Source organism: Tursiops truncatus, chromosome 2 (assembly GCF_011762595.2).
Source record: "Tursiops truncatus isolate mTurTru1 chromosome 2, mTurTru1.mat.Y, whole genome shotgun sequence".
NCBI classification, from domain to species: Eukaryota; Metazoa; Chordata; class Mammalia; order Artiodactyla; family Delphinidae; genus Tursiops; species Tursiops truncatus.
This window is the reverse complement of record NC_047035.1, coordinates 67,154,524-67,168,100: the sequence shown is the minus strand read 5'-3', so window position 1 is coordinate 67,168,100 and position 13,577 is coordinate 67,154,524. Positions and strand designations below refer to the sequence as shown.

General features: G+C 36.8%; 1 protein-coding gene and 1 pseudogene across 7 annotated transcripts in view; one reads left to right on the top strand and one right to left on the bottom strand.

The window, feature by feature from the left end:
• HECTD1 (HECT domain E3 ubiquitin protein ligase 1) overlaps nucleotides 1–13,577 on the bottom strand; it is an 89,996-nt gene that overhangs the window by 50,299 nt on the left and 26,120 nt on the right. For all 7 annotated transcript variants that reach the window (XM_019924059.3, XM_019924060.3, XM_019924061.3 and 4 more), the window contains exons 4-10: nucleotides 11,932–12,159; nucleotides 10,645–10,926; nucleotides 10,277–10,547; nucleotides 9,455–9,531; nucleotides 9,271–9,369; nucleotides 5,678–5,792; nucleotides 4,909–5,083 (exon numbers count right to left, since the gene is read on the bottom strand). In XM_019924059.3, coding sequence (XP_019779618.1) covers nucleotides 4,909–5,083; nucleotides 5,678–5,792; nucleotides 9,271–9,369; nucleotides 9,455–9,531; nucleotides 10,277–10,547; nucleotides 10,645–10,926; nucleotides 11,932–12,159 — 1,247 coding nt within the window. The remainder of the gene's footprint in view (nucleotides 1–4,908; nucleotides 5,084–5,677; nucleotides 5,793–9,270; nucleotides 9,370–9,454; nucleotides 9,532–10,276; nucleotides 10,548–10,644; nucleotides 10,927–11,931; nucleotides 12,160–13,577) is intronic.
• LOC101316025 (translation machinery-associated protein 7-like) lies at nucleotides 12,298–12,537 on the top strand (annotated as a pseudogene).

Sequence of the window (13,577 nt, the reverse complement as noted above, 5' to 3'; positions counted from 1 at the left end):
ATGGTGACAAATGGTAACTAGAATTATCATGGTTATCATTTTGTGATGTACAGAAATACTGAATTACTATATTGTGCACCTTGAACTAACATAGTGCCGTAAGTGAATTATACTTCGAAAAAAAAAAGGAAGAATGGAGGGAGGGAGGGACGGAAGGAAGGAAAGGAGGAAGGAAGGGAGAAAGGAAGGGAGGGAAGAAAGAAAAGAAAAAAATGAATGATTTGGAAGTGGAAATGGATGAACTGCAAGAAAGAATCTTTCCAAACAAAAAAAATATTACCAGATAAAAATCAAATTAAGAAGAATCATACAATATGATACGATTTATATAAATCTTTAACTTGTAAAATACTATGCATCATTTACAGATAAATTTATATATTTGCTATATATTCTTGTAATATATTACAAAAATAAAGGAAGCAAGGGAAAATATTAACATATTAATAACATAAAATATTAACCCCCCAAAACCCAATTGTCAAGAAAAAAATTTATGAGAAAATTGGAAACAATGAATGCTGATTTGATGTTTGATAATATTTAAGAACTATTATAATTATTTTAGGTGTAATAACGGTATTGCAATTATGTTAAAAAACAAAACAGAATCCCTTTTTTTTTAAAGAATCCCTTTTTAATGATGAAAAATTATTTTTTTATTGAAGTACAGTTTATTTACATATAGTATTCTAGTAGTTTCAGGTATACAACATAGTGATTCAGTATTTTTATAGATTATACTTCATTTAAAGTTACTATAAAATATTGGCTAGGGCTTCCCTGGTGGCACAGTGGTTGAGAGTCTGCCTGCCGATGCAGGGGACATAGGTTCGTGCCCCGGTCCGGTAGGATCCCACATGCCACGGAGCGGCTGGGCCCGTGAGCCATGGCCTCTGAGCCTGCGCGTCCGGAGCCTGTGCTCCGCAACAGGAGAGGCCACAACAGTGAGAGGCCTGAGTAACGCAAAAAAAACACAAACAAAAACAAAAACAACAAAAATATTGGCTATATTGCCTGTGCTAAACAAAAGAACACTTATTTTTTATGGATGCATATAGAAAAATTATGGATAAAACTATTTGAGTCTTGGATTTCCTCAAAATAGTACAGTTGGGGAGGTATAAATGAAATAAGACTGGGATATTTGTTAAAACTTATTGAAGCTATGTGATAGGGTTCATTATATGATTATCTCGACGCTTTAATACATTTTAACTTATCTATGATAAAACATTTTTTTAATAAACTATCTTTTTACAAATACCTCTAAAATATTAGGCACTATGCTAAATACCACACACACTTAATTTTAATTTTCACACCTAAAGAGAATTAAGTATAATTATCCCATCCTAGAGATGAATTAAGATCAAGAGGTTAACTATCTTGTCCATGGCTATCTGTCTACAAAGTGGGAACACTGACTTTTGGACTGACTTTGAGCTGACTCCAGAGTCTGAGCTCTGAACTAAGATATAAGATATATGCTATCTTATTCACCACAATTAAATTTGTCAGCTATTATCTGGAAAAATTTAGCATCAAATATGCTATAACTAAAATTGTGTTTAGACAATCTTCAAATATTTAAAAGAATGATAAAAAAATAACTATCCATTAAGGGAACTCTGTTATATGGTGACATACTTTATAATTTCCTGATGGCCTTATAATGAAGCAATTCTAACTCCAAATATAACTTAAGGTTTTTTAATTCACATGACACCTAGTCCTCTAAAATTTTCAGGCCGAATTATCTGTTCAAAATTGAACTTGCTCATTTCTAAAAATGAATCAAATCTTTTGTTAAACAAACAAACAAAAAGTGGCCCCACTAACACCTACCCTTCTGTAGCTATTTGGGGAAGAATAAAAACCAAGTTCCTAGGTGTTCACAGTGAATTGACTGGCACTTTCATCCTATTTAAAGTAAACTACTTTCACTTTAATGTCAACTCATAATACTGGTATTTAAGGCACTTGAATCCTACAAAACTCCATGTTCTAAAGACCTCCTGAACTTAAAATCAAATTCTCAATCACTCAGCCAAAATTTTGGTAGTCATTCTTTACCCCTTCCTTTCCTTCATCCCTCCAATCTAATTGGTGGTCATCAACCCTTATACAGGGTTGGCCAAAAAGTACGTTCGGGTTTTTCCATAGCATCTTGTGGAAAAACCCAAAAGAACTTTTTGGCCAACCCAATACAACCCATCTCCCAACCTCTTCAATCTGTTCCCACCAATCCAGTCTTCCAGCAACTGTCTAAAGTTCACATCGATAATTAACCCGTAAGTAGTCTGTTTTCATTCTTGCCCTCCTCCAGTACTTTGCTCCACCAGACTGCCAAAGTGATCTTTATAAATCACAAATCTGACTGTGACCAATTTCCTCACAAGTCTTCAATGATCCTTTTTGAACTGCGGGGTCAAGTCCATACTCACTATCTAGACCAGAAAGGCCTTCACAGGTCATAAAAAGCTCTTGTCTACCTTTTTGACAGTATTCCCTGAGCTATACAAACATATCCCATATCCCACTGATACCAAAATACTTGCAGCTGCAAACAAAACGCACTCATTCAATCATTCAGTGTATCTACTGAAGATCTACCAAATATCAAGCCCTATCTATACCTCCTTGTCTTTGTAGGTATAAGGCAGGACATAAGGCCATCTCTCATGGAGCTTTAGAGGGGAGATAGACAATAAAACAAACAAAAACTCAAAGAAGAGCAAGATTTCAGACAGTGTAAACTCTGTGAAGACAGTAAAACATCATGATTGATATGAAAAGTATCCTAGGGGTAAATTTAAATTAGGTGGATAAATGTCAATGGACATAAGCATTTGAACTGAGACCTGAATGATATGAAGTAACCAACCATTCAAAAGTCCTGGGAATAGGAAGCTTCCAACAAAGTGAAGTAAGTGCAAAAACCCCATGGTAAGAATGTACATAGAATGTTCCAAAAACAGAAAGAAGGCTAGCATACTGTAAGTGTAATGGGCTAGGTGTTATATAGTACTAAATGAGGTCAGAGACCTGGGTGGGACTTATACAAGACCTTCCAAGTCTGAGTGTTAAGCAGTTAGGTTTGGGGTTTCCCTGGTGGCGCAGTGGTTGAGAGTCCGCCTGCCGATGCAGGGGACACGGGTTCGTGCCCCGATCCAGGAGAATCCCACATGCCGTGGAGCAGCTGGGCCCGTGAGCCATGGCCGCTGAGCCAGCGTGTCCAGAGCCTGTGCTCCGCAACGGGAGAGGCCACAACAGTGAGAGGCCCGCGTACCGCAAAAAAGTAAAAGAAGTTAGGTTTTAGTTAAGGCCAATTAGAAACTACCGGAGGGTTTAAGTCAGAAGATGATGTGATATAATTATGATTTAAAAACTAATTCAGGGGACTTCCCTAGTGGCAAGGTGCTTAAGAATCTACCTGCTGATGCAGGGGACACAGGCTCAAGCCCTGGTCCGGGAAGATCCCACATGCCGCGGAGCAATTAAGCCCATGCCACAACTACTGAGCCTGCGCTCTAGAGCCCACGAGCCACAACTACTGAGCCTGCATGCCACAACTACTGAAGCCCCCGCACCTAGAGCCCGTGCTCCGCAACAAAGGAAGCCACCACAATGAGAAGCCCACGCACCACAACGAACAGTAGCCCCCACTTGCCGCAACTAGAGAAAGCCTGCGTGCAGCAACAAAGACCCAGTGCAGCCAAAGTAAATTATTTAAAAAAAAAAAAAAAGGGACTTCCCTCGTGGCGCAGTGGTTAAGAATCCACCTGCCAATGCAGGGGACGCAGGTTTGATCCCTGGTCCGGGAAGATCCCACATGCCGTGGAGCAACTAAGCCCATGTGCCACAACTGCTGAGCCTGCGTTGTACAGCCTGAGAGCCACAAGTACTGAGCTCGCATGCCACAACTGCCGAGGCCCACACGCCTAGACCCCGTGCTCCGCAAAAAGAGAAGCCACCATAATGAGAAGCCCTCGCACTGCAACGAAGAGTAGCCCCCACTCGCCGTAACTAGAGAAAGCCTGCATGCAGCAACAAAGACCCAACGCAGCCAAAAATAAATAAATAAATAAATTTATTTTTAAAAAAAAAACTAATTCAGCATAACATGTAGGAACAGACTGTAGAGGGACAAGATAGAAGACGAGGAGGAAGACTACTTTAGAGGCAACTATAGTAGCCAAACTACAGACTATTGCACCTTGAACCAGAGTATTAGCAATAGATGGATAGAAATGGCAGACTTCGGACACACTATAGAGGGAGAGCCACCAGGACCTGCACCAGGATGAATTGACTCATACCTCCATGCCTTTGCACACACTGTTGCACAATGATCCTTCTAAATTCATCTGCCTAGAAAACTTCCAAGTATCCTTTAAACCCCAATTTAAATCTCATTTCTCCATAAAATCTCCAATTTGCCCAGCCAATTAGTTGTTAAACCACCTATATCCCTAGGGAATATATGTCTAATCTGCTACTTGCCACTCTGTATTGTTACTCATTTCTTCCTCACCAGCTTGCAAGGGCACATAAACAGGGCCAAGTCTTAATTCTTTGGGAACTCCTCCAGTGGACAGTTTACACTGACTCTATCAAAAAGGCCTCCATAAAGCTCAATAAATGTTTGTTGTACTTATAAAAATTTCTCTAGAATTGATATTCAGAGAGCTACAAAAACTGTTAGTCTAGTTTTCTTAATTTTCTAAACTTCTCTTAAGTCAGATCATCAGAAGGAAAGATTTATCTCTCCAATCTAATTTTTATTCTTACCATACCTTTTCAATATTAAAATAAACCTCACACATCCTTCTGGAAAAGTGAGATAAATAAAGGTATATAATTAGCATATTTTAACTAGTAAATACAAATAGTACGGATAACTACCTTATAGAAGGCAGCATAGTCTGCTGAAATGTTTGTGCAAATACTGGCAGTAACCTTTTCAAGTATATGGGTGCCATTTCTGGATCTCCTTTCGGCTCATTACATTCTTCTTCATCTTTGTTTGTATCTTTCTTTTTCTTATCATCTCCTTTATTAACTGGACACATCCAATCACCTACAGACAAATATTGTTCAATAAAATACTTTGCTGGAAAATTTTTCTTTCAATGAAAAAACATTGAAATGTACTATAAAATCAACTATAATTACCCTAATTAAGAACAGTCAAACAAATTAGGATGTTGTATCTATCAACGGCGTTTGTAAAACTACTAAAGAACATTAGTACTTCCAAGAAGCTGAATCACAACTTAAGGAGATAATTTTGGATACTTCACTTGATTCCATAAAATATTTCACAGAGACTCTGCATTCATCTACTCTGTGAAAACTTAAAAATTTGGTCAAACTACTTTGTCTATGCAATAACCAACTATTCTTTATGACATTCACACCCCCTTAAACTTGTGATTTGGCCTTTTTGGAATCATGCAGCCACAGTCTCAAAGAACACAGAATAGTACACTGTTAAATGTTTATCAAATATAAGTTTGTGTGTGTGTATGTGTGTGTGTGTGTATGTAATTATTTGACTTCACAGAAATGATTTCTTTATATAATGTTAACATGTCTACAGAAAGCTACTTCTATGGAAGTGAAGCTGAAAAGTAATAGCAGATGGCTTAAAAGGAAAGATATTACCACTCACCTGGAGACTGAAGAATAGCTACTACTTCACTATGGCCCCTTTCCCGAGCTTTATCTAATGGAGTTTTCCCATCTTCATCTCTCAGATCGGGATTTGCACCATGCCGTAAGAGAGTCTAGAAAAGAAAAGCATGTAATGTGGATATAATAATTAACACCTTATTTCTTCAATATCCAATTCTGCAACCTTTAGATTGCACTGACATACTTCAGACTGCAGACTTACGGAATTAATCAAGCAGGTACCAATTCAAATCTCTGCCTTTGCATACAACACCTTAAAAGTGGTTTATTTATATCTTGAAAAAATTATAGATTAATGTCACTTGGTTATTTATTAACATCTCAAATGAAGTACGTTCACATTTGAACCTGTCAACTGCTCCAGTCAATTTCCTTACTTTAACAGAGGTACTAATATTCAGTTTGTGGTGTGGTAATCATCTTCATCATTTCGTGTATACTGCCAATTACCAAGTTAAATTGATTCTTCTAGAATGAACTACCAAATTTAGGTCTTAAATACTAATTCTCACTGTTCACCTTTTTTTTTTTTGGCCACACTGTGTGGCACGTGGGATCTTAGTTCCCCAACCAGGGATCAAACCTGTGCTCCCTGCAATGGAAGCCTGGAATCTTAACCACTGGACTGCCAGGGAAGTTCACCAATTTTTAATGGACACTGGACTCTCTCCCCAGCAGACTGTAAGCTCTTTTGAACAGAGAACACATCTCATATTTCTCCTATCAGCCTCAGAGCTGCAGCTTTTTGAATTTCGTTATAACACAATATATCTGACAAATAAGTGAGTACATACATTCATCAGAAAAGTATGCAGTACTGGCTAAAAATTCCAAACTGCTGGAGTTTGAATCAGAATAACTCAGTATTTCATCAAATCTAGGATGCCACAGATACTTATAATCTGATATAATCTGACAGAGATTATAATTAAGTACTACTAAGAAAGAAAAAACAATGCCAATTAATTTTGCAACAATGCTTTCCTATTGCTTGGATTTTTTTTAACTTATTGAAAGAACTTTTATAAACTTAAATTTTTTTTCATGTATTACTTGGACAAACATAAATTTAAAAAATAAATGAAATATAATAAGATATTTCTGTAACTTCACATTCTGAGCACAATTGTTCATAATTTCTTTTTGATCCGAAGTCACCAATATTTGTGTTTCTACACACAATGCTGTCATCTGTGCCATAAAGAGTTTAGTGACACAGCATTACTGAGCGTGCTCTTCTATCAGAAAGGATTTTTCACTCAAGTTACTAAAATCCATTTCACAATTTGTATTGAATTGACAGGTAATAATAACTATGCTGCAATTTCTATCTGGCCAATAGCAATTATAAGACTTTCCTAGTTAAAAGATGTTAAAATGTGTATGGGGGGGGTGGGTAATATCTTAGAATCAATTAAAAAACAGGAGAACCTGTGAAGAATGATAAAACATGTTAAATGCTTAAGACCCTGGCTGGCACAAAATAAGTGCTTGGTGAGCACTATTATATCATTATTAGTAATGGCAGCTATAGCTCATTGCAGGCTGACGTATAATCAAGATGGGTTAAGGTTAGATACAATTCATTTGGCTCCTTCTCCCACTCAGCTACCCAAAACTGCAGAACAGTAAGGGTTTGAAAAAAAAATTGCCTTAATAAAAATTTTTACCACCCTTAGGAACATCATTCTCTAAAAATTAACCAATTCAAACTGACAGAATTCAAGCTTGAAGAGACCACCTAGAAAGCTAAGTTGTTAACAAAAATCTTCTTACAGTGTGTAAAGACAATACTAGCAATACTGTGACAATAGTAGCAGCTACCATTTAAGCATCTACATACAATGTGCCAGCTACTATACTAAGTGCTTTTCATGTATTTTTTCCTAATTATCACAATAAGCATGCTAGCAGGGACTTTCCTGGTAGTCCAATGGTTTAGACTCTGTGCTTCCACTGCAGGGGGCACAGGTTCGTCCCCTGTGGAAACTAAGATACCAAATGCTGCGCAGCGCAGTCAACAATAAATAAATAAAATACTAGGAGTGTATATACATTTTATTAATAAAATTGTAAGTCAAACTTAAGAAACTGGTCCAAGGCCAGACAGCCTTTTTTGTTAATGAGTTGAGACTTGAATCCAGGTGTGCCTGACTTCTTAGCAAATATGAAAAATTCCTTCACAATATGAAGATTCTTGAGACCTAGATCATGCATTTGGTTCAACCCTTATCATTTGACCTTTCTGGACCTCAATTTCTCCTAACTGTACAAAAAAAACTCTACAGTAATGATGTACGGAGATTCCTCAAAAAATTAAAAATAGAACTACCAGGGACTTCCCTGGTGGTCCAGTGGTTACTAATCTGCCTTCCAATGCAGGGGACGCGGGTTTGATCCCTGGTTGGGGAACTAAGATCCCACAGGCCGCAGGACAACTAAGCCCGTGTACCGCAACTACTGAGCCCACATGCTGCAAGTACACAGCTCATGCGTTATGGAGCCCACACTCCGCAACTAGAAAGAATCTGCACCCCGTGGTGAAAGACCCTACATGCCGCAACTAAGACCCGATGCAGCCAAATAAATAAATATTTAAAAAAAAAAAAAAAAAAGAACTACCATATGACCCAGCAATTCCACTCCTGGATATTTATCCAAAGAAAATGAAAACACTAATTGGAAAAGATATGTGCACTCCTATGTTCATTGCAGTATTATTTACAACAGTCAAGATATAAAAGCAACCTAAATGCCCAACGATAGAGGAATGGATAAAGAACATGTGGTATATATATACACACAATGAAATATTACTCAGCCATAAAAGAGAATGAAATCTTGCCATTTGCGACAACACGCGTGGACCTAGAGGGTATTATGCTAAATGAAATAAGTTGAACAGAGAAAGACAAATACTGTATGATTTCATTTATATGAAGAATCTAAAAGACAAAACAAAGGAACAAACATAACAAAACGGAAATAGGAAAAAAAAAAGAACTCTCCAAAGTCCTTTGCTAATCTAAGAGTCAAAGATATCATGTTCTTCGGCAAATAAAATATTTGCTATATTGATAAACAGAAATAAGAGAAACATGTATAAAGTTATTCGTTACCAAGAGTAAGAAATCGGGAAAAAAACAAGTTTTCAGCAATAGATGACTGGCTGAATAAATCTGCAGTACATTCACACATGCCAAGTATACAGATGTACAAAAACTCTCTATATACTAATAGGGAGAAGTCTCAATGTGTATTATTAAATGAAAAATGTGTATTATTAGATGAAAAAAAGCAACGTATAAATCAGTGTATATGTTACATTTTGTATAAGGAGAAAATAAGCATACATATTTACTCTTGCTTGCATCTGTATTAAGAAACAATGAAAAGATAAACAAAAAAACCCAATCAAAAACGCTTACCTGTAGTGGGGATAGGGAAATGGAGCAAATGGAGATAGCATGAAAGCATGGCTTATCAGAAAAAAAGTTTTCACTTCATTCTAATTTCAGAACCATGTAAATGTTAAATATTAAATTAATAACGTAAAAACCTGGATTTTACCTTTGCTACTTGAGGTCTTCCAAAACATGCAGCATAATGTAATGATGATGACCTCTGACCTCTATTAACATCAGCACCTCTTTCACAAAGAAATTCCACCTGTAAAATGATGGAGCATCATCAAGTTGCCTTATTAATATTGCTATCTTTGATTTAAAACATTAGCTTTTATTTATTAGCTTACCATTTCCTGAGTTCCAAAAGCAGAGGCCCAGTTTAATAGAGTCTGACCCACATCATCCATAAAATTTACTTCAAAGGCTGGAAATTTGAAGGAAAAAAATAAATCTTTTTAAAAGTCAACAAATAATAATGAACTTTTCTAAAGTGGGAACCATTTAAAGATTGTTATTAATAATCACTAAATACACAGCCAATTTTAAACATTCAGGTCGACTATAAAGTAGTAAATAATCAGCAAATGTAAATTCTGCTAAGAAAAAGTATTCTAAAATTTTTATTTAAAATAAACATAAAATAAGAAACAAAAAAACAAACACAATAAAACTCAAGAGTATTAGTTTCCTCACACTGTAACTGAGGAAAAGAAACTAAACCACATCGATAATCAAAAGAAAACAAAAGTCTGATGACACAGAAGCATTTTTCATCAACTTATATTTGCTGATCACCTCATGAAGCAGTGTAAAAAAAATTGACTATATATAATGATAATTCACTTGTGTCAGTTTCCATTAATCTTGAGAAAACAACAGCCCTAAATTCAATCTCCACTTAACCTTAGAATTGGTATGAACTCCTGGCAATAGACAGGTTAATTTCATTTACTTATTCAACAAGCATTTACTCAGATCTTACCATGCACCAGGCTGATAATTTATATACATGGGGAGAGGAGAGGATATAGAATACGTTGGCCATTCTATTTTCTGGCACAACTGCTAAAAATTAAAAAAAAAAAATTAAAAATCTAGAAACTAGAAGTTGCCTATATAATTCCTTATCTCACAGTTTTCTTTTTATATTTTAAAAAATATTTTCCAACCTCCTGTGTCAATTGCATCTATGAGTGCATCGGTATCTTTACTTCGAATACAGTCTATAAGCTGCCGATGTGAGCGTTCCCCAGAACTATCCAATCTCCGTAGTCCTGGGATTCTGCCTGTGGATCCAGCACTAGACTTTGGCAAAGCCTTTCGTCCTTCAAATAATAGCACCAAGAGAAGGTCAACCAAACGCATGGTATCAAGCACACATCTTTCATCACCCTGCAATGCACTTTCAATTGAATCTGGAAGTTCTGACCTCAGGAGATCCTAAAAAGAGAATGGGAGAAAAAAAAGTTTTAGCATACTTGCACTACACCAAAATACTTCTTCTGAAAGATTAAGTAAGATTCAAAAACACTCTTACGTGCGTTACTACTGGAGAGCCTCTGCAAAGTGTTGAGAGCAGACTTACAATTGTAGACACCTGGTTACTCAATTTGGAATCTGCAGCTGTGGAAGGCGCTCCTGTGGTGCTGCGACCTGGTTTGCAAGCTGACGATGGCCCTGATACAGTACCACCAGCAGCAGCCATTCTAGACAATAGCTCCTCAGTTAATCCGTGCTTGGCTAATGGAGCTGGGTCAACACCACGACGGGTAAATCGGTCAGCTAGTGATGCAAAACATCGCAGAGCTCCATCTGAAACCTAATGATGTAAAGAATATACATATGGATAAAATTCACTTAAAAAGGACCAGTACTGTTTATTTCAATACTGAGACTATTAAGAAAGGCAATTGTAGCAAAGCATACAATCTGTCTAGGTTTGAATACTGGCTCCACATTCTGATAACTGTATAACCTAAAGATGTTACTTAACTGTTCAAGGCGTCAGTTCCCTTATCCGTAAAATGGGAATAGTAACAGTACTTATAATTCATTGTCTGAGCTCAAATGAAATGATATATGTAAAGAATCTAGAGGAACAGTAAAAGCTCAGCAAATATTTACTATTATTATGTACAACTTTGCCAAGATAATCGATGGACAGCAACTGAAAATAATTAACATCTAAATGGTAAAAAGCATTAAAAGTCGTTTTATTTCCTAAAGATGCTAATATAACAAGTTTACACATATAAAATTTCAAATACTGTTATTTTACTTTAATGAAAACTACCCTTTTAAGCCAACAAAATTGTGCTGAGCCAACAAATTACACTGGGTATAAGTGCAGCTTTAAAAATTATATACTTCTAAAACGTTTAAATTTTAAGAATAAACACGTAACATTTTATAATTTAAAACATATCACTGCCAAAACAAAAAGAGATTATCATAGAGATCTAAGATAAAAGAAAGAGAAGATGAAAATTATCTCTAGCTCATCAAGCAAAAAATTCAAATTGCACTAAGGTTGAACCTTAAACAACACAGGTTTGAACTGCATGGGCCCACTTACATGTGGATTTTTTTCCCCACTAAATTCACACTACAGAACTACATGATCCACAGCTGGTTGAATCCACAGCTGCAGAACCCCAGATACGGATGGCCGACTGTAAAGTTATGTGCAGATTTCCAACCGTGCGGAGGGTCGGCACCCCTAACCCTCACCCTGTTCAAGAGTCCACTGGATATCGTGGTTATAACTAGTGGACGCTATAAAATCACGTTTTGAAAAGAAAGTACACAAGAGCAATGTAGTTACCTGATGATCTTCATGTTTTAATAAACTAGACAGAGATTCTACACAAATTTCTAAAGAAGAATCTTGAGGTTCCATTTTGCCACAGAGTCTTGATACCACAGCCATGGCAGAGTGCAAGGTATCTTTATGAACCAGGTGTCCACTGTCACGAATGAAGGTAAGCACACAATTCAAACCACCAGCCTCGAAGACCGCACCTGACTCACGAGTGCATATCAGTTCTAACACCTACAACAGTAAAACAAAATTCACAAAAGAATACAGTAAGTCCAATTTTAATTTTCGAGAATGACAGAAAACACAATACACCCTCCAAATTGATTAGGAGCCACACTTTAAAAAGGGCAGGGTCTGAGAAAGGGGGGGGCAGAAGCTGTGTCTGGCTGTGAAGATGGCAAGAAGTAGTCCCTGAAGCAGCCCAAGAAGGTGGCCAAGGAAGATAAGGCATTCAAGCAGAAACAGAAAGAGCTGCAGAAGAAACTCAAGGAGCTAAAAGCAAAGGCCATGGGGAAGGGCCCCCTGGCCACAGGTGGAATTAAGAAATCTGGCAAAAAACTGTTCCTTGTGCCTGAGGCAATGGTGATCCTTAATTCCATTCTCGTTTAACCATCTGGATTCCCTGCCATAACATGCTGCTACCTACAGCTAGAATGAAGTGTTGACTTGGAGCCTGTTGTACCTTTAAGAATAAACTTTTCAGGAGTTCCCCGGTGGCGCGGTGGCTAAGACTCTGCACTCCCAATGCAGGGGGCCCGGGTTCGATCCCTGGTCAGGGAACTAGATCCCACATGCATACTGCAACTAAGAGTTCGCATGCCACAACTAAGGAGCCAGTGAGCCACAACTAAGCAGCCCGCCTGCTGAAACTAAGACCTGGAGCAATCAAATAAAAATAAATAAATAAATATTAAAAAACAAGAAAAGAATAAACTTTTGTTAAAAAAAAAAGTGAAGCAAAACAGAAGAAATTTATTTTAACATATTTTATTTAGCCCAATATATCCAAGGTGTCATTATTCCAACATGTAATCAATATAAAAATTATTGGTATTTTTATGTAATAAGTCTTCAAAATCCCATGTATATTTTATACTTATAACACACCTTAATTTGGGGTAGCCACATCTGAAGTGTTCAGTAGTCACATATAGCTACCATATTGGACAGCATAGGTTTAGGCGGTGAAACCTGCATGACAAGCTGAGAACTACAAGTAATTTAGCAAAAATTTATAAAGGTCCTAGACATTAAAAAAAAAATTCAATAAACGCCAGCTATTACATTATTCATCATCCTCACACTTACTCTATGAATATTAAGACATTAAAAATCACTTTTAATTTCTAAATTATGTTGATGTTTAATGCATTCAGGTAGAACTAAAGAGTTAACAGGGTCCACAGGTCTTACAGGCATACCAGAAATTTAGACTTTATTCTTTAAGCAAGAAAAATGTTTAAGCGGGAAATAATATGATAAGATTTCCAGTTAATATCTGTGGGAAGCAGGGTACAGGGAGAGTGTAGAGGCAAATGCAAAAATTCAAGCATTAATATTCATGAAAGAATGAGGGCTTAACTAAGGCAATAACAGCAGGGACAAACAGAAGGAAATAAACCAGAAAAGCACTTGATCATTAATTACAC